The sequence below is a fragment of the Apodemus sylvaticus genome, chromosome 8, assembly GCF_947179515.1.
Source record: "Apodemus sylvaticus chromosome 8, mApoSyl1.1, whole genome shotgun sequence".
Classification (NCBI taxonomy): domain Eukaryota; kingdom Metazoa; phylum Chordata; class Mammalia; order Rodentia; family Muridae; genus Apodemus; species Apodemus sylvaticus.
Genome location: NC_067479.1, coordinates 94,519,791 through 94,540,240, shown reverse-complemented (window position 1 = coordinate 94,540,240; position 20,450 = coordinate 94,519,791). Strand labels below are relative to the sequence as shown.

Sequence of the window (20,450 nt, the reverse complement as noted above, 5' to 3'; positions counted from 1 at the left end):
CCCTTTTCCCAGAAGCTGCCTCTGGGAGACAAAGTCCAGGATAAGCAAACAGACCTGCAAGGCCCCCTTCATCTCGCCAGGGTCACTTCCCACCCCAGGTCATAGAGTGACCTAACCAAATAACTATGGCTGTCTAGTGTATTGTGGCTTGTTGGGGACAGGGTTTGTACATAAAAGCTGAGCAACTTGTTAGGCAAGCCAGGTCTCTGAGGACTCTTCCCTCTGGGATCTCCACTCTGTTTTTCCTGATTTGTCTCGGGGGGGGGGGGGGCATGTTTATCGCTACATGATGGGCGCTGGAGCCTGAGACCTCAGTTCAAGTGTGGCCATCCCAGAGACACATGGATAGAACTTAAGACAATGAAGGACAACCGCATGAGGCTTCCAGAGGCCTCGATTCTAAAAAGGGGCCACCACCGGTGTCTTCCAGTGACAGCCTGCTGGCCTGCTGGAAGCCGGACAAAGGTAGCTTCTGTTTTTCTTTCCAAGCCTAGCAAGAAGGTCAGCGAGATGATGCAACATGGGTCATGTCGCATGATGGACCCACGATGGAGCATGGGTCACCGCTGTGCCTCCCCCAAGCTTCCCAAACCATCAGAACCAACTTTGTAACTGCGTGTCACAGCACCCGACCACATCTGTGGCCAAAGCGTGACTGAAAAGTTTGTTGAAGAATTCTGGAGGAAAAGCTTCACTAAGCTTAGAAATCCTATCATATCACCTCTGACCTCTTGCCAAATGTCAGCTGTGTGAGACTGGGGCTGCCTGGAACTAGAACCAGGAGATGAAGCACTCGAGGACTTCCGAGCCTTCCTGACAGAGTGCAGATACATTCACAAGGGCAGGCTGGAGTCTGGCAGGAACTTCCACAACCCTGAGCTGCCGGTTCACAAGAAGAAAGCATGCATGGCCACGTTCTTAAACGTTATTTATTTTCATTCGAGGGGTGAGGCTAGGCAGTACCCACAGGAACCAGAAAGGCGTGGCGATCCCCTGTAGCTAGAGATACAGGGGTTCACAAGCCACCCACACAGGGGCTGGAAATGAGACTCGAGCCCCCTGGAAAGGCAGCAAACACTCTCAGCTGCTGACCCAGCTCAGCGCCTTCCCTCGCCCCGGCCTGACTGGCTTCCCTGTGAGGCTTAGGCTTGCCCTGATCCCCTCATCCTCCTGACCCCACCTCCCTAGTGCTAGGATTACAGCTGTGCACCACCAAGTCCAGCTGCCATGAGCGGTTTTTTGTTGCTTTCTCTCTCATGTGTCTCTGTCTCTCCATCTATCTCTTTCTGTGTGTCTGTCTATCTCTCTGTTTCTGTCTGTCTGTCTGTCTGTCTGTCTCTCTGTCCCCCTCTCTCTCTCTCTCTCTCTCTTTCTCTCTCTCTCTCTCTGTGTGTGTGTGTGTGTGTGTAAGTACATGCATGCCACAACCCACAGGTGGAGGTCTGAGGACAACTTGAGGGAGTTAGTTCTTTTCTTCATCCATGTGGGTTCTAGGGTTCAAACTCAGGTGGTCAGGCTTTGTGGTAAATTCCTTTATCTGCTGAGCCATCACCCAGGACCTGCATTCCCCTTGGGAATTAAATCCAAAGCTTTGTGCATGCCGCCTACTAATGATGGCAGACAAACCATCTACCAATGAGCTACAGTCCTAGCTAACTGCCAAGTTTTGATTCCCTAAATCCTGCTATTTGCTTCCGCTGTGTCTAATGTTTAAACTGTGTTTGTCCAGCACAGGATTAACTAATGGTCTGAGGAAGGTGCTGGGGAAGCGAGCGCCCAGAGACCATGGACGGTGCCGCGGGGCTTCGGGGGCCGCTGTGCCTGCTGTGCCTCCTGTGTTTGCTGTCTCTCCTCACTCTGCAGGCCAGGCCTGCCCTGGGCTTGGCAACAGGCAGACCTAGGGGCAGCGAGGTATGTGACCACACCCTTCAGCAGCTGTGCCTGCACGGGGGCCCTGCAGCTGCATCAGGGACGTGAGCCTCCCCACCTCCCTCATTTCTGCCTGAAGAGGGAGCCTCCCGGCAGCAGGAGGGAGGTGGAGGAGTGGAGAACACAGACCCCATTCCCACCCCTTAATCCACGGATCAGGACCCCTGAGCGTGCTCACTCACACTTAGAGGTGGTTTTGTTTTGCAGAAGCGACAGGCTGTGGACACAGTAAGTTAAAGTCTTGGCAAAGGGGTCCAAGATGGGGCCCTTACTGCAGGTTTGCTTTCCCCACCCCGTATACCTCCGTCAGTGCAATAGGCAGGGGGCTCCCCTCACTTGAAATGTGACCTCATGTCTCCAGCAAAGAAAGACGGTCTTCTTGGGAGGTCTGGCATACTCTTCGGGAATCTGGGCCCTTGCTCTAGAGTGGGAAGAATCCCCTATTATTATTATTATTATTATTATTATTATTATTATTATTATTACTGTTTACTTCAGACAGTCAACGGTGTGTCCATCAGGAGCTTGAAAGTCAATTGCAAAGTCACCTCTCGCTTTGCCCACTACGTCATCATCAGCCAAGTGGTCAACAATGCCAATAAAGCCAGGGAAGTGGCTTTCGATGTGGAAATCCCTAAGACAGCCTTCATCAGTGACTTTGCCATGTGCGTGCGTGCGTGCGTGACCTGTCCAACTCCTGTACACTACTTTGATTCACCCATCCGGCCTGAGGCCAGAGTAGCCGGATCTCACATGGGTCAGGGCCAGCACCAGCGTAGAGGGGCAGAAGGAAAGAAGCCCATCAGAGCTCTCGCCTCCTTCCTTACACAGAAAATCACAGCCTCTGACTGTTTCCAAAGCTTTTGGCTCGGGGAGCCAAGCTGGAGAGCGATGTGGCCTCTGTAACCATGGCTACCTCCGGACTTCCCATGGGCCCTCTGAACAGCGGACAGTAAAGGCAGCAGACAGCAGAGACTCCCTTTTCCAGGAGTCGTGTGGACAGGGTCTTAGGCTCAGCGTATTCCATCCAGAGGACAACCTGGGCAGTGAAGTCAGGGCGCCACCACAGGGGACTTTTTCCTTTCGTGCAGAACAGCAGATGGGAATGCATTCATTGGGGACATAAAGGACAAAGTGACTGCCTGGAAGCAGTACCGGAAGGCAGCCATTTTAGGGGAGAATGCCGGCCTTGTCAGGTAAGTTCCAGGCCTTGGTGGCCAAGCCTCCAGGGCTCTCCCTTCTGCCTACCCAGGATGGAGCGGGGGACTGCGAGGAGCTGTTGGGTAAGGAGTATCTCTAGGAGGACGGACGATTGAATAAACCTGTCTAAGCTGGCATCTGGGGCTAGGGTGGGGTACACGCAGCCTTCTTCAGTCTTGGGTGTCATCCTTGAGCTCCAGCCTTGACTATCCACTTGAGGTAATCTTGGGGAATGGTGTGATAATAAGAGAGACTGGTTCTGAGGGACATGCTTTAGGTGTCAAAACCGTACATGTCACCCTTTGCCTATTGTTGCCTCTGGTGACATGTCCAGAGCCTCAGGCAGAAATATGGAGCAGTTCACCATCCACATCACTGTTGGGGCCCAGAGCAAGGCCACGTTCCAGCTCACCTATGAGGAGGTACTGAAGAGGAGACTGATGCAGTATGACATCGTCATCAAAGTCAGACCCCAGCAGCTGGTACAGCATTTTGAGGTACTTTGCAAGTCCCCAGGTGGGACTCCTCTCTCTCTTTCTCCCACCACCAACCCCACCCCCACCGAAGCTTCCAGCAATGGTTCAGCCCTCTCCCTCAGCCCAGGTCTGAAAATACAAGGGACAAGATTGAATCCTCAGGGTGGGTTCCTGTGGGCTCTTGCAGGGCAGGACAGTCCTTGAATCTCCCAGCTTTTTTGTCATCCATGAGCCCCCAATTTCTGTATCTGCTAAATACACTCCTGCATTCCCCAGGACTGCTACCAGATTACAAAAAATACTGGCAATTATGTGTCAGTCAGCAGGAGGGGCCAAGTTGAGGGTTCAGGCATGTGCATCTTCCAGTTAACATTTCTGGACTGACTGTGATGAGCCAGGCCTTGCTACGGGCCGGGTGGAGACTGAACACAGTGGGAAGGCAGGTCCACAGGGCCCTGGGCTGAAATTTGGTGCTAACCCAATGGGCCTTAGCACAGATCTGGCTTCCATGGTGCAGATCGATGTGGACATCTTTGAGCCCCAGGGGATCAGCAAGCTAGACGCCCAGGCCTCCTTCCTCAGCGAGGAACTGGCTGCTCAAACCATCAAGAAGTCTTTCTCAGGGAAAAAGGTATGTGAAGACCAACGGGGTGGGGATGGACCCTTAGAGAACGTCTCAGCTCAGCTCAGCTCAGCCTTTATAAAAACTATCCAGGCTGGGCACAGGACCAGGCAGTGTAGCTAGGCTGTCCTGATGAGTTATTAGTCAGACTTTCCATCAGTCCTGGCAAATGCCGGAGAGAAACAGTTTCGAGGCAGAGGGATTTATCTTGGCTCATGGTTTCTGGGGTCTCGATCCATGGTCAGCTTGTCCTACTCTTTCTGGAACATGGTGGGGGATCATCATGGCAGAAATGCATGGAGGAATAGAGGTTGTTTAGATTATGCAGCCAGGAATCAGACAGAGAGAGAGAAAGAGAGAGAGAGAGAGAGAGAGAGAGAGAGCTGAGGGAGGGAGAGGGGGAAAGAGAGGGAGAGGAAGAGGGAGAGGGAGAGGGAGAGTGACCAACCAACTTCCTCCAACCTAGCTTCACTGTTCTCTATTCTACCACAGTCCACTAGTCTATTCAGTTTTTTAAATTTTGTTATGTTCTATTGAGGCAGGGTCTGCTTTTAAACACATAATCCTCCTGGCTCGCCCCTCTCCCCATGTGCTGGGATTACAGGTGTGATCCACCACTCTGGGTATTCTATTCACGTTCTGGATTTGTCAGTGGATTAGTCAGTCCACTGACGGAGGCAGCACCTCATCCTCAGGTCTCTCCCGAAGCCAGACCTCAGAACACTGCTTGAGTCTTCCAGTAAGATGTCCCATATTCAGAGTATAATGGCTGGATGTATGCAGTGGGAATCTCACAAGTGTTTTAGTTGCCTGCTTCTGAGAGCACTTCGGCAGAGCCTCATCGGAGGCAGGAAGGAGCTGGTCTCAGTGCACTGACTATGTCTTGGCAACTTGTACCGCTTTCCTCTTTGCCTACACCCTGCCTGTGGAGTGTGCCTACATCACTCGGATACATAAACCAACCCTTGGCTTTTTGTTTTGTTTTGACAACTTTGTAAAGGTCTATGACCTATCCGAGGACTTGTCACTGGCCACCCAGCATCCCCAGAAGTCCTGTTTTTGACCCATGATGGAGCCTTGGAAATGCCCTGCTTCCCAACTGGTCCTTAACCCAGGCCAAGAGGCACCTTTCAGCTCTCAGATCCTTAGCACAGGGACTCCATAAGTCACTGAAAAGGGTGTCTCTAACAATTCATCAGGATACCTTTAATTTTCATTAAAATTATTATTAATAATTAGTTTTATGTGTGTGCAAGCATGCCACACATATGTATTTGGAGGGAGGAGGAAGCTCTGCGGGTCCCTTGTCTCCCACTGTCAGTGGGTTCTGAGGCTCAGACAGACATCCAGCCTTTCAGCAGGCGCTTCCCCTGCCACTCTCTCAATCCGGAAGAGCCTTTAAACAAAGCCAGACACCTTGAAATATTAGCAAGCTTATTGTTAAGAGGATGGGGGATGGGTCCTTTGTCTAACAGTCATTGTCAAGCCTTCTATTTTAAAAGAACTTATCTTATTGTAACAAGCTAATTAACCTTTCAGATCCTTTAAAGAAAACGTAGAAAGTACAGAAACAGAGAACATGGTGAACCACCACAGGTTCTGTGAATGCCGACTTTACTCAAACTAGATAGCATCGTTTTCCTGGGCCTTCCCTCTCCTCTCTGCTTCTTGCCAACCAAATGACTGAGGGTTTTTGTTGTTATTGTTGTTGTTCTTTTCTTTTTTTCCATGCACGATGTTGTCGTTTTACTTTTTTGGTTTTTAAAGACCATATCTGATATATCACTGCGTGGCCCAGGCTGGCCTTGAACTAGAGATCCTCTTGTCCTAGCCACTTGAGTGCTAGGATCATGGGATCATGGGCATTGCTATCATGATGCCTTATAGCCTTTACCTCACAGTTTGAAATGATTGATATCTTTTACACTATCATACAGCTATTATTTAATGTTATTTTTATATTCTAACTGTTATTACAGAAATCCCAACTATTCAGGAGCAAAAAAAAAACATTGTCTTTTCTCTTGCACAGACAAGTGTACACACTCAAACCTAGAAGAATGGCCCACTGGGCTTACTCCAATACCCATAGGCAAACACATTCAAGTACACACACAACACACACATACACACACACCATGCATATATGTAGACACAAACCTTAAGCTGTCTAGCAGACATCCCATTTGTCATACACCTTCTTGGCTTTCAGGGTCATGTGCTCTTCCGTCCCACTGTGAGCCAGCAGCAGTCCTGCCCCACCTGTTCTACATCCTTGCTGAATGGAGACTTCAAGGTGACCTACGATGTCAACCGAGACAAGCTCTGTGACCTCCTGGTAAGCCTAAGTCTCATGGTAAAAGTCCTGGAGGGCAGGGGAAGTCTAACCGGAGAAAGGCCTCTCTGACTCTTTTCTGTTCTAGGTGGCCAACAATTACTTTACACATTTCTTTGCTCCCAAAAACCTGACCAACATGAGCAAGAACCTGGTTTTTGTGATTGACATCAGTGGCTCCATGGAAGGTCAGAAAGTGAAGCAGGTAAATGGCGGCTTCGAGCAGCTCGCCCAGCCGGAGCTTCTCGGGCTCACCTCCACGTCATGAAGGTTTGGCTGCAGAGCATCTCGAGGCGCTCTGTGCTGACAGAGAAGGGGATGTAACCGGAAATCCCTACTTGGGAATCAGCCAATTTCCTTGCTGTGCAAGTACAGGCGAGCACAGCTCTTCTCAGTTTTGATTCAGAGGATGATGGTGCCCGCGGGTCATGGAGTTTCCCATGGAGAAGTGTTCAGTAGAGAAAGCCCGTGCCCTGAAGATGCTGGGAGTGATAAATGACCCATGGCTGGCATCTAGTGCTCTCCGTGCTTTATGCAATAGGCAGGAAAGCCATGTCTGCACAAGACAGGTTCTAAAAAAACAGCTCTGGTAGGAGATGGGGGACTCTTGAATGATCCTAGACATACCCCATACTTGGTCCTTTTGCCTTCCATGTGCCCCTCATACACCCCAAGTCCCATTAGGATGCTATTTCCTTGGGGGCCGTCTGTCATCTCTGCTTATCCTATGTGCATTTCTCCGGTGGCTACCTGGGTTCCTGGAGAGAGCTAGCCTTCAGCCATCTAGAGGCTATGTCCCTCCTCTGACTTCCTGTCCTTGCAGACAAAGGAGGCACTCCTTAAGATCCTGGGGGACATGAAGCCAGTGGACAACTTTGACCTGGTCCTCTTTGGGTCTCAAGTGCAGTCATGGAAGGGCTCACTGGTGCCCGCATCTCATGCCAATCTGCAGGCAGCTCAAGACTTTGTGAGGCGCTTTTCTTTGGCTGGAGGTAAGGAAGGGGGTCTTGGAATAGCCTGGCATCACTCTGTTTCCTTGGCTGTACACTGGTCCAATATTATATTGTATTGTATTATATTATATTATATTATATTATATTATATTATATTATATAATCTTTTCTCCTTTATAGCCACAAACCTGAATGGAGGCTTGCTCCGCGGGATCGAGACCTTAAACAAAGCTCAAGGAAGCCACCCAGAACTCAGCAGCCCAGCCTCAATTCTTATCATGTTGACAGATGGAGAGCCCACTGAAGGTGAGTCCCTCAGGGGCTGCCCCGTGAGGCAGTGATCTCCCCACTTCTAGAAATGACCAACCTGGTACTAGAACTTCATCTGTTGGAGAGGCCACCGGGGCGGAAAGTCAAAGGCTGGCCTGAAAACTGTCCAGACCACAAAGTCTGTGGGAGCCCTGCAGTGCACCTCTGTCCCATGGGAGCCCTGTGGTGCGCCCCTGTCCTGTGAGTTAGTAACAGCAAGTGCTTTTGTATGAAGCTGGGATGCTTGGGGGCCCCAAGGACGGGCAGGATTTACCCACACGGTATCATGCCCAGGACAAGGGGCTGAAAAGGGACACTAAGAGAATGGGCTGTGTCTCTCCCCACAAGTTGATGTAGAGAATCTTTACCACGGAAGCTAGAGGATCAGGGTGCTGTGGGGCTATGCAACTCATGGCAAGGGGCACCTGGCTCCAGAGAGGTCTGGGAAGGTCTCTTGGAAGAAGTAAGCCCTGAGCTGGAAGGAAGCGAAGGGGGCAGGAAGAAATCTTGGCAGGGCCTGCCCAGTAAAGAGGACATGTGCAGAATTGGGCAGATTTGGGGGTATGGGGTGGCCAGGCAGGGCCTTACAGGCTATGGCAAAGAGCCATAGGAGAATTTGGCACAGAGTCACATCTGCTTGTGATGGGTCCATATTGTTGGGCAGGGCCTTCAGTGAGCTGTTTCCAGCTGTCACAGTTGCTATGTGCTGCCTCCAGTTGTCAGTGGGGGCTGAAGTTGATTTGGGATGGGGACCTTGGCTCCCAGGAAGTGTTTTCCAAAGGCTTCTAGGGACCTCCTATGCCTGGAATCTAGCATCCCATCACTGCCTGGATGTGTGGCTACAGGGGAGACGGACCGTTCCCAGATCCTCAAGAATGTACGCAACGCTATCCGGGGCAGGTTCCCGCTCTACAACCTTGGCTTTGGCCACGACCTGGACTTTAGCTTCCTGGAGGTCATGTCCATTGAGAACAACGGATGGGCCCAGAGAATTTATGAGGACCATGATGCCACCCAACAGCTACAGGTCTCCTTGACCCCTCCCACACACCATCATCAATATGCGATGGGGCGTTAGTGGCCATTTGCCTATCAGCCTAGAGAAGATAGATATCCAGAGTTGAAGTCAATTGCATGACCATAAGCAGTTACGTAGCCTCTCTGAGCCTAGATTCCCCCTCTAAAGTGGAATACCCGCATTTCACTTTGTTCCTAGATTTCTGGTTCCTGGGTGCTCTGTTTGAGGGCCACTCCCTCTCCATCCCTGTAGGGTTTCTACAATCAAGTAGCCAACCCCCTGCTGACAGACGTGGAGCTGCAGTACCCCCAGGATGCTGTCTCGGCTCTAACCCAGCACCGACATAAACAGTACTATGATGGCTCGGAGATCGTGGTGGCTGGCCGCATTGCTGACCACAAACTGAGCACCTTTAAGGCTGATGTTAGGGCACATGGGGTAAATGGTGAACTGTGGGGGGGGGGTTGTAGAAACTAGACAATTCTTAGAGACTCCAAACTCCTGTTCCCCCACTTCTGACCATCCCAAGCAGTGTCTTCCCATAGTAGTGTCTTATATATATATATATATATATATATACCTAGGCCCAGGGACTGGACAGGCTAGAACAGAACCAGAGTAGCATTAATTAGTTTGTCATCCCTTGGTTCAGAAAGATCCCTCAAAACTCCTCACATCATCTGCTCTGAAGCATGAGGGAATGGGAAGCCAGCCTCTGCTCCCCACTAGGTCTCATTCCTTGACAACACCCTGTGTATCAGGCCCAGCATCTTGGCACGGTGAATGCGAGGTTCTAGGGATATGGAGACCTGGCTTACCTTCCAGGGTGCAAATTCAGCCCATAGTGAGGTTGAGGGCTTAGGCCTCAGGCCTGGAGGGAAAAGAGTTAGCTAGAATCTAGCCTGGCCCTCTTCAGCTTTCTAGGCTGTGCTTTGTCGAACCACAGTGATGGCACTGCCCTTGAGTAGGTGTGTGTGTGTGTGTGCCGTGGGTAAGTGGAATGATCCACAGAGTACTGTATGCAGACATTGGGGTAAAGGGCATCTTGGGGAAGACTTCATTATTATAGCTGGGATCGTGGCACATGCCCGTGACATGGCAAGATGACCAGGGAAGCCCAGATGAACCCTTGGGAGAAGTGAAGAGTAGGTGTTGGCTTCTTCCACAGGGAGTGACTCCATGTAGACAGGCCTGGGCCTCCTATCCAACTGAGTCTTAGGCCCAGGCTCAGCCTGACTCGCAAGAGGTGATCAGCCAGAATCTGAGGAATGAACACACAAATGAATGAATGAATGAATGAATGAACATGAATGACAGCAGGCAACAGACAGGTGATGCTACTGAGAATGAAGATGCAGAGGCCAGCTGAGGATGCTTGCCGAGCCTGAGGTACCATCCGGGGCTTGTACTGCCACGGCTTAGGCCTTGCTTCCCCTTCAACTCCCAGGAGAAGCAAGAATTCAAGGCGACCTGCCTAGTGGACGAGGAAGAGATGAAGAAACTGCTCCGAGAGCGCGGCCACATGCTAGAGAATCATGTGGAGAGGCTCTGGGCCTACCTCACCATCCAGGAGCTCCTGGCTAAGCGGTAGGGTCCCTGCAGCTTCCCTGAGTGGGTTCTATGCTGAGTCCCTGTCCCTGGTAGACAGAGAATGGTGGTTCTGAGCGTGCAGGTGGAGGGGAGCGGGCGTTTTCCCTTCTGCTTTCCTCAGGGTCTGTAGTGTGGGTCTTCTGTGTGGATGGGGATTCTGGAAGAGGATAGCCCATTCGACCCATTGAGCCTCCTCAGAGCAGGCTGCCCCTTGCTCTGGAGCTGTGCCCAGATATATTTAGCCCCCCCTCCCCTGTCATCTATGAGGGAGTCTCTTCATCAGCACTGCAAAGCTCAGAGAGGCGGGTTACCATGGTCAAGTAGCAGGTAAGCTTCCTGATTGTCTTTGAGGCACGCGCCTCGGCCCTGCCATAGGTCTCGCCATCGTGAGATCCCTGACGCACAGTCATTGCTCGGGTGGACATGGCTGGGAGTGCTTGGATGTTTGATGAGTGAGGAAGAGAGTGAGCAGGCAGGCAGGAGGCTGCATGGCCGCCATCACCAGTGAAGAGGCCTTGGAGTCAAGCGCACATTGTCTCGTACGCAGGATGAAGTCTGAAGGGGAGATGAGGGCCAACCTGTCATCCCAGATCCTGAAGATGTCACTGGACTATCATTTCGTAACGCCACTGACCTCTATGACTATCAGAGGCCTGACAGATGAGGACGGGCTGGAACCTACCATTGACAAGTCTCCGGAGGGTACAGGCAGAGGGGACCCACAGTCAGCAGGGCCATGTGTCAAAGTCCTCCCGGGGGTTAATTCTTTCCTTTTTCCCTTTCAGATTCTCAGCCCTTAGGTGAGTTTTCGGCCTGTTGGTTTAGCACCTGGCATCAAGTGACTAGAAGCTAAATCGTGTTGTATGCTCCCCTCCCCCCACTCCCAGCACAGAGCCCATTGTTCCTGCATCTTCCCTGGCCCCACTCTGTCCTGGGCGTCTGCTTTCATGATAAGCTCAGGACTTGTGAGCCTTTGCCAGCCTTCCGAGGGTCTTCATTAAGCCCCTCTACCCAGTGTGCATCTGAGGAAGTCGAGGACGTTTGAGAGGCCCCTCAACCTCAGCAGGGCTGAGCCTAGAGTAGTCAGTTCATCTCTCAGCCTGAGGTTCTCTTGTGGAGTGAGCTGCATACCCTGGAGGTGGGGTTGGGTGTCAGAGTAACACTGTTTTCCTTGTCTTCTGCAGAGATGGTGGGACCCAGAAGAAGTAAGTGACAGCCCCTTCTTTACCCCTTCCTCCTACTCACCCTGTTGGCTATCCAACTGAGCACATAGCTCTGACTAAAACCCTGGTTATCACGAACCCTAGTTCCCTTTGGTGTCTCAGTGGGATCCCTTAAGACAATCCCCCAGGCTAGGCCTGGCTTCCCCAGGATCCCCATTATAGAAGACATCAGGGGCCAGGCCACCTCATAGGACCAAACTTTTGTACTCATACCCTGAGAGGCATGAAGCATGTGTGCTGCTCTAGTGCCCCCATTGTTTTTAGCATCAGACCAGCTGCATGGATAGGGGTGTCGGTCTAGCTCGAGGAGACTGTGCTGCCGCACCTCTTAGGACCATTTGTTCTCACCTACAGCGTTTGTGCTGTCAGCCACCCAGCCTTCTCCTACAGCCCACCCCATAGACTCAAGGTTGCCGCCCCGCGTGACAGGTGGTAAGTCGTGGGAGGGTCTGAAGGATTCCCCTAATCGACCCCATCGAACCGACACCCAATGGACCGGACTCCATATTGTGTTCCCAGTGGACACCGATCCCCACTTCATCATCTATGTACCCTCAAAAGAGGAGAGCCTGTGCTTCAACATCAATGAGGAACCCGGTGTGATCCTGAACCTAGTGCAGGACCCTGACACAGGTGTGGTGGGTAATGCGCCCTCTGCCAGGAGGGGCAGAGCCAGTGCTCCTATACCAGCCCTAGTTAAACAGAAACTACTGGGGTAGCCTTCACTGCCTTCTGCCTTGCATGCTGTCCACTTATCCTTGCATGCTGTCCACTCTTGCCTTCCTCTTATCCCATGTCCTCGACTAACCTTACGAGTGTGTGACTCATACAGCACACGGGACCCATAGCCGGATGAACCTCATATTTAGTCTAATGCTCAGGCCTTGCTCTCTTGACATCCTTGGGAGTTTGCTTTTTAAGGGAGCCTCTGTCTCATATCAGGACCTGAACATCACACAGGTCTTGAGGCACCTGCCCATGATCATGGTTGTACGGAGCTGGAAAGCAACTCTCTAGCCAAGCCCCCTCCTCATCCATCCATCCATCCATCCATCCATCCATCCATCCATCCCTCCAACTCCATGTCAGTTGAGCATTGACTAGGGGCTGGGATGCAGTGAGGACAGGGCTGTCTTGCCTGTCCTCAGAAAGGAAGGGAGGAAGCAATAGGAGATCTGTTTCTCAGAGTGTCAATTTTGGAGCACAAGACTCCACTTGGAGTCAGTGAGGATAGGGCTGTTCAGGGTCTGGCAAATGCATTTCTAGACCTCCTGTGAGTCTGTCTGTTGTGAGAAGGATGTCTACTCCTTTCCTTGGGAGGCCAGAGGCCAGAAGAGAAAGCTAAATATAGGGTGTCTAGTAGTTACAGTATGGATGGCAGGGGTGGGAGGAGGGAAGGGACCACAGGTGGTCTTGGGAGCAGGGCCAGTCCTGGAGGTGACATGGCCCGCAGCATGAAGGGGACCTCCTGGGAAGGATATGATGCATGCCAAAGGCCCCACCTTGACTGAATGGCTCCTCACCCCTCTGCAGGCTTCTCAGTGAACGGGCAGCTCATCGGGAACAAGGCCCGCAGCCCGGGGCAGCAGGAGAGCACATACTTCGGGAGGCTGGGGATCTCACATCCCGCCTCAGACTTCCAGCTGGAAGTGATTCCTCAGAACATTACCCTGAACCCCCGCTCTGGCGGGCCCGTGTTCTCCTGGAGGGATCAGGCTGTGCTGCAGAAGGATGGGTACGAGGCCTGGCCTGAGCAGGAGGAAGGAATCACACTGTGACATGGGCCAAGGCTCAGAGCATTCATCCCAACTCTGTTGCCCGAGTCTTCAGAGCCCACATTTCCTAAGCGGTGTGACCAAGGGACGTCCATAAGGCCTGTGCAGATGACCAGACTCTGGACTACTCCACTGTCCATTTGGTTCCTGGGCATGAGCTTTGGGACTGGAGCCTTGAAGCCCATCCCACCGTCACCAAGCAAGCTAGTCCCGGGCAGGCATGAAGGCCATTCCTTCCCCACAGCCCTCCTACTAATGGCTCTGAATTCGAGTCCTCTGATCCTCCTTTCTCACCCCTGTCACATCTGTCTCTTCCTTTACTCGTTCATTCATTTATTCAAGTCCTCAGGGCACCAGTGTAGCTACAGGAGAGGTCATCTGACCAGGTGGAAGGTTCAGGAATCGAGTGGCTCCCCAGGACCCAGACTCAGATACCCACTGATTATTAGCTACATGACTTTGAGAGCGTTACTTAATCCCTCTGAACCTTGGCCCTTTCACAAGGTCAGAGTGAAAAGAGGGTATTCAGTTTACATAGAGGACTTGGCACCGGGCCTGGTACATTTTAAGGCATACAGGACAGAGTCATATGGCAGGGAACAAATGGCACTGAGACCTCTCAGAGTGAAGGCCACCGGGGATAGGTGTACTATCTGGGTCCCAGAGGATGAAGGCAGCTAACCCTGCTCTGTTGCCTGCCTGGCCCTGCAGGGTAGTGGTGACTATCAACAAGAAGAGGAACCTGGTGGTGTCTGTGGAGGATGGGGCTACCTTTGAGATTGTCCTGCACAGAACGTGGAAGGGGAGTGCGGTCCACCAGGACTTCCTGGGTTTCTATGTGCTGGACAGCTTCCGGATGTCAGCCCGGACGCAGGGGCTGCTGGGTATGACTGGCCAGCCAGGAAGAACTGTGTGTTGGTGTTCTGAGGCCAGTGTGTGCTCCTGGGTCCTCGGTGACAGGCTGATCTCCAGAGCTTCAGAGACGGGTTGTTTAGTGAGGGCCTTGTCCCTCTTAGAGATGGTGACCCAATGTAGGGTGAGACAAAAGCTAAGTGAACCGGGGGATGATGGGAGAAACACCCAACTCACAGAAAGGTCAGAGGTTATCATGGACCTCACATGAGTAGCAGCCATTGCTCACTAGATCAGTGTAGCACTTCTTGTTTTTGTTTTTGTTTGTTTTTTGAGACAGGGGTTTCTCTGTGTAGCCCTGGCTGTCCTGGAACTTATTCTGTAGACCAGGCTGGCCTTGAATTCAGAAATCCGCCTGCCTCTGCCTCCCAAGTGCTGGGGTTAAAGGCGTGTGCCACCACCGCCCGGCTAGTGTAGCACTTCTGTATCCTCTCTCTCTTTCTTCATTCATCACTAACCCCGGCCTCCAATGCATCTTTGCAGGGCAATTCTTCTCCCCACTGGATTTTGAAGTATTTGACCTCCACCCAGGCTCCGACCCTACAAAGACAGACGCCACAATGGTGGTGAAGAATCGGCAGCTGACAGTCACCCGGTGAGTGGGCTAGTGACCAACGCTTCTTTGCTTGACTGCGTTTTGCTCCCCATCATAAATCTAGGCCTTCCTCCTGGTGTCAAATGGGTAAGGTGAGCTTCCCGGGAGGTCTAAAGAGGGACAGCAGCTATCTTGCCTGTTTCCAGAGGGTTGCAAAAAGACTACAGCAAGAACCCCAGGCATGGAACAGAAGTGCAGTGCTGGTTTGTCCACGACAATGGAGCTGGACTGATTGATGGCGTTCACACCGACTATATCGTCTCTGACATCTTCTGAGTCCTCCAGCTGGCCCAGAAGTCCTTGCTTGGAACCACATATGAAGAGGGAGAGGAGAGTGTAGCATCAGATTAACCCGACCTTCCTGAGCACGCTGGACCCTGTTGTCAAGACATCCTGTGATTTCATTAAAGAGGGGCTGTGTCCAGTGCAGAGTTGGCTGCCTTTGGGGAGAGAGGTAGCAGGGGCATTGCTCAGGACCTCATGGGACTCAGAGATGGGCAAAGAAGACAAAGATGGGAGGAAAACCCACCAATTCTGCAGCACTGACTGCATCCTGTTCTCTGCTCGGCACCATGGCCTCCGAATCCCCTGAATAAACCTTTCATATGGTCCAGGAACCCAGAGATGTGTGACCAGCACAACTAACCCAGAGCTTCCTTTGGGCAGGCCCATTAAGAGAAGTTAGATGACTTGCTGAAAATCCCTCAGCTAACGAATGACAGACCAGGGTCCTCAACCTGTGCTGTCTGACACCATGCACGTCACATGTGGGTCCTGTGTGACTCGTCCAGTCAGCTGTGAGGTGTGTGGTAAACACAGACACTTGAAGACTATTTGCAGGTAGATTTGGAATCTTGAGGAAATCTCACAGGAGCAGGCACCTCAGACCCTTCCCTTAGCCACATTTCCTTGTGGAGATGGCAGCTTGTGATAGCCAGCCTGGTACATCCCAAGGACAGAGACAGCCACTGTCCAAGGCTGGGATTTCAGGGTCTTCAAACAGCACCCCATTGTCTCTTCATACTGCCTAGATTTGCCCTGTTAAGGCTCCCTCCTTTCCCTAGGCTGGTCATAGGACTATGTTACAATGAAATATCGCACAGCACAGGAGGATGACTCCACCTTGGAGAAGCCAATGCCCTTCGTGTGAAGGTGGATGGGACCTTGGCCACGCTGGTTAAGAGTTTCTCTACCTCTTTTGTCTTTGGACAGTTCCCATGACAAACAAAACTCATCAGGGCCCAGATTAGACAAAGCCTGGTTTCAAGTAACACAGATATTGTATTATGGGCTCATTTGTGTGACAAAGTAATTTTAAGGAAGGAAAATTTATTTTGGCTTACAGTTCGAAGAGACACAATCCATCAGGGCAGAGAAGGCTTGGTGGTAGGAGCAGGAGACACCCACAGTCAGACAGCTCACTGATGAGTGCTTGGACTTATCTTGGTTTTTCCTTTTTATTCAGTTGAGAAACCCAGCTCATGAAATAGTACTACCCAATTTAAAGCGGGACTTCCTAATTCAATTAACCTAATAATATAGAGAATCCCCTATAGGCACGCCCAGAAGTTAACCTATTCTAGATATTATTTCACAGGTATTCCTAGAGGCTTGTCTCTTCAATGATTCTAGACCCACAATCAGAAGTAATTGTCACAAGTTTACCGCTGACAGTCTGGCACCCAAACATCACTTTTAAGATATACCCTTCTACTCCTTTGTCCTCATAGGCTCATGGGTGTGTCAATGCAAAATGCGTTCAGCACAACTTCAAAAGGCCATGTAGCCTTTTTGTGTTGACACAATTTACAAATCCAAAGTCTTTTCAGAGATTCAAGGCAATCTCTTAACTGTGAACTCCTATAAAAATAAAAAGTGAGTCACACACTTCTAGTGTTCACTGGCACACATGTAACCACCCCCATTCTAAATGGGGGTGGGGAGAATGGGGTAATGGGAATGACTGGGCTGAAGCAAGACTGAATGAAACTCAGAAGGGAAAACACCAAATCCTGGAGCTACATGTTGAGCCTCTGTGAGTCATCTGGGTGCTAAGGAGTCTAGGTAGCCCTGCCTTTCCAGCTGTAGCACCTACAACCTCTCTCTTGAGTCAGACCCACCCCACGCATGCAGATTTCCCCACTAGGCATTTCGCAGCTTGGGTACTTCCATATCCTGGAGTCTCCATTGCAACTGAGGCTTCACCCTCAGAGCGTCAGACTGGTTTCTCAGGGCCACTTTGCAGGGACTCTGACCTGCCACATAGGCTTAAGTAGGTCTCTGGGAGAACGGTGGAAGACTCTCAACTTGGACCTTTTATGCCTGCAAAACACGGTTGAATGTTGTATAGCAACAGTTCCTTTGAGATTGAAACACTCTACCCTGCAGGGAAGCTCATTAAGTCAAGAAGTAAACAACTCAAAATAGCTTTAGGAAGTCCCTGAAACTGACCAGATTTACTAGGACCCTTCTTTTCCAAGAGTGTATGTCTCAATTACCATTAACATGGTTAGTACGTGTTAGTTTCTGTGAAGAGACACCATGATCAAAGAAACTCTTATAAAAGACAACATTTAATTGGGGGCTTGCTTACAGTTTTAGAGAGTTAGTTCATTATCATCACAGATGGAAATAGTAAGGCATGGTTCTGGAGCTGTAGGTGAGAGCTTTACATCCTGACCCACAGGCTGGAGGCCAAGAGAGGGAGCGACACTGGGCCTGGTGTGGGCTATTACAACACCAAAGCCCACCCATATTGACACACTTCTTCCAACAAGACCACACCTTTCAATCCTTCTCAAACAGTTCCACTCCCCGGTGACCAAGCAGTCAAATACACGAGCTATGAGGTCATTTTCTTTTAAAACACCATTGTATGTAAACAGTAAAGGCCACTTAGAGTCACTCTTAGACAAGACAAACAACTGGAAGAAGCAGAGATCCATTGAACTGCCTAGAAGAGAAGGGACACTCCCCACCCTGTTGAGTGCCTGCAGGCTGTGCCCTGTGCTCCAGATTTCTATCTGCTGTGAGCTGCAAGCAAAGCCGGGGTGGACTTTGGTGATCAGCTGTCTTTGAGTCATTTCTGCTCTTATAAAAAATTGCTCCTCTCATATTCCTGTGAGTAACCCCAATAAAACTCATTGGTTCACCAAGCTGGACTTAGGTGGCAGTGTTTCTTTGGCTTATCATGGCCTATCTATCTAGAGTGAATTGATTGTGTGTGTGTGTGTGTGTGTTGAGTCTCCTCACAAAAGTCTGTTACACAACATTTTCTGTGACAAAAATACCCTGACAAAGCAACTTAAGGCAGAAAGGATTTATTTGAGCTTACAATTCAAAGGGATGCACCCCAGCACCATGGAAGGCATGGTGGCAGGTCATATTGCAGCCCGAGTCAGGAAGCAGCGAGGAATGGGCTTTTGTACTCAGCTCATTTTCATTTTGTTCAGTCCAGGATCCCAGCCCTCGGAACGGTACATCCACATCTAATGTGGGTCTTCTCTCTCTAATCTAAAAAATCCTTGACAAGTACCCCGAGAGGCTTGCCTCTTCAGTGACCCTAGATCTCGTCAAGTTCACAATTTTAACCATCATAGATGCTGAGCTCAAAGGCTAACCCAGGTTGGGGAACACAGAGTCCTTCAACAACAAGTCTGTCAACTTGCTGTGGGAGGAGAGATCAATTTACCTCCAAAGGCATTCTGGGAAATCAGGACTGTCAACCGGCTGGGTCAGCCTGTACATTTCCCCCTCCTGATGAATGGGTGTGGGACAAGTCTAGGGATCTAACAGAGTGCTTTTTTAAAGAAAGATTTATTTATTTTATATGAGTATACTGTAGCTGTCTTCAGACATACCAGAAGAGGGTGTCCATTACAGATGGTTGTGAGCCACCATGTGGTTGTTGGGAATCGAACCCAGAACCTCTGTAAGAACAGTCGGTGTTCTTAACCATTGAGCCATCTCTCCAGTCCCCCTTTTTTATAATTCTAATTTTGCATGAGTCTAGTTTTCTCCAAACTCTTGGCTATCCTTCTTAATCTGCCATAAAATTCCTACTTGGAGTTTCTTGTCCCAACACTTGAAATGTCTAGGGAGGAGGCAGGCTGAGATGAAAGAGGCGGGGAAAGGCTCCGCAGACAGCTGTGAGCACCGAGGAGGGGCCACTGAGAAGCAGGCTTCCTTCCTGCAACGCCAGCCTGCTGACAATGGCCATGTGACTGGGACGTGTCCAGTCTAAGAGAGAGGCCTGGTTTTGAGGGTCTTCTCTCTACATCAGGTGCTGTTGTTTTTTAAAGAACAGGTGGGTGCTGCCCAGATGGGTGTCTCTTGGTAGCAGCCCCTGTCACCCCAGCATCTGTGCTGACTTGGTAACCCGTCATTGTTGCTCTGTGTCTCCTGCCACTTCTAATCGTCAGGCTAAGCCTTTCTGCAGCTCAGCCCAGTTCTCAGTGTCCACTCTCAGCCATCGCCTTCTGTAGCCAGAGCTATGCACGTCTGACAGGCACGCCCAGGGCTTTCAGCTGAGAGCAGGGTGCCAGCCATGAGGCAGCTGGCCTCAGTGCAGAGAGGCAAGGGTCTGCTCTGCTCAGCATATGGAGGGTACGCAGAGAAGTCATGCCATGGTGAGCGTGGGACATCTGTCCCGAAGAGACCAGAGGCCACAGGACCCTGGTGTGGCTCGGGAGATGCCAGTCCTCCTGCAGCAATTGCCAAGTATGAACCCTTGGCAGGGTCCTAGGGCACACAATGAACAAATTAAGGCTTGTCCTATCCAGGAAGGAACAGTCCAACATAAGGTGACAGGATGGACTCCCAGAGCGTCTGTTGGGACCGGGGAAATGGCTCAATGATAAAGAACCTATATTACTCTCGCGGAGAACCTGAGTCTGTCTCCAGCACCTATGTTAGGGACAGGCACCTACACTCACATACACATCCGCCCACATGGACAAATGGACACACACACACAATTAAAATAAAATATATCTTTAAAAAAAAAGAAATAAGCTATCATGCTGTGAATGACCACATGACAAGGACTTGATGTCTGAGAGACATCTAGAGCTGGTTTTTTTTTTTTCTTAATTAAGAGCACCTTTTGTCTAATAAGGAAGAGAGAAGCCAGGGCCCTTGGGCTGGCAGAGGGAGACAATACATGTAGCAAAAGACAGGCACACAGTCAGGGGAGAGCCACCGAGAGAAGCAGTCTGGAGTCAGATCCCAGAGAGAGCTAGATTACAAGGCTCAGAGTTGGTTCAGTTCAGGGGTCCCTGGCAGACACATCAGGTAAAGGAACAAAGGCTCAGCCATGGGGTGGGGGTGGGGTCTAGCTGGAGAGTGTCTGCCTTGTGAGGGTTGGAGCTGGGATCCAGGCCCAGACCAGAGGCAACGTGGGTGGTAAGGGCTGCAACACTGAGCCCTAGATGTAGAAACGCCAGCTCTTCTAAATGCAGCTCACACCACCCTCATCATTCACACCAGGGAGAGAGGGGGTCACTTGGTTCACA

The 20,450-nt window shown here is 50.8% G+C and overlaps 1 protein-coding gene across 1 annotated transcript; it reads left to right on the top strand.

The window, feature by feature from the left end:
• Nucleotides 1-1,785: 1,785 nt before the first annotated feature.
• On the top strand, nucleotides 1,786-15,213 carry Itih1 (inter-alpha-trypsin inhibitor heavy chain 1). The gene is made up of 22 exons (XM_052190630.1): nucleotides 1,786-1,911; nucleotides 2,137-2,157; nucleotides 2,428-2,594; nucleotides 3,021-3,125; nucleotides 3,464-3,626; nucleotides 4,123-4,236; nucleotides 6,440-6,565; nucleotides 6,651-6,767; nucleotides 7,386-7,554; nucleotides 7,696-7,821; nucleotides 8,670-8,851; nucleotides 9,095-9,280; nucleotides 10,290-10,429; nucleotides 10,980-11,134; nucleotides 11,218-11,232; nucleotides 11,617-11,637; nucleotides 12,010-12,087; nucleotides 12,175-12,288; nucleotides 13,189-13,390; nucleotides 14,142-14,314; nucleotides 14,826-14,937; nucleotides 15,084-15,213. The coding sequence occupies exons 1-22, from the start codon at nucleotides 1,786-1,788 to the stop codon at nucleotides 15,211-15,213; spliced, it is 2,742 nt and encodes a 913-aa protein (XP_052046590.1).
• The last annotated feature ends 5,237 nt before the right edge of the window (nucleotides 15,214-20,450 follow it).

Bases quoted from the DNA above. Each gene is read 5' to 3' on its own strand.
- Itih1 (XM_052190630.1), top strand. From the start codon at position 1,786: ATGGACGGTGCCGCGGGGCTTCGGGGGCCGCTGTGCCTGCTGTGCCTC. The intron at 3,627-4,122 runs GTACTTTGCAAG...TCCATGGTGCAG, and splicing joins AGCTGGTACAGCATTTTGAG to ATCGATGTGGACATCTTTGA. The intron at 14,315-14,825 runs GTATGACTGGCC...GCATCTTTGCAG, and splicing joins CCGGACGCAGGGGCTGCTGG to GGCAATTCTTCTCCCCACTG.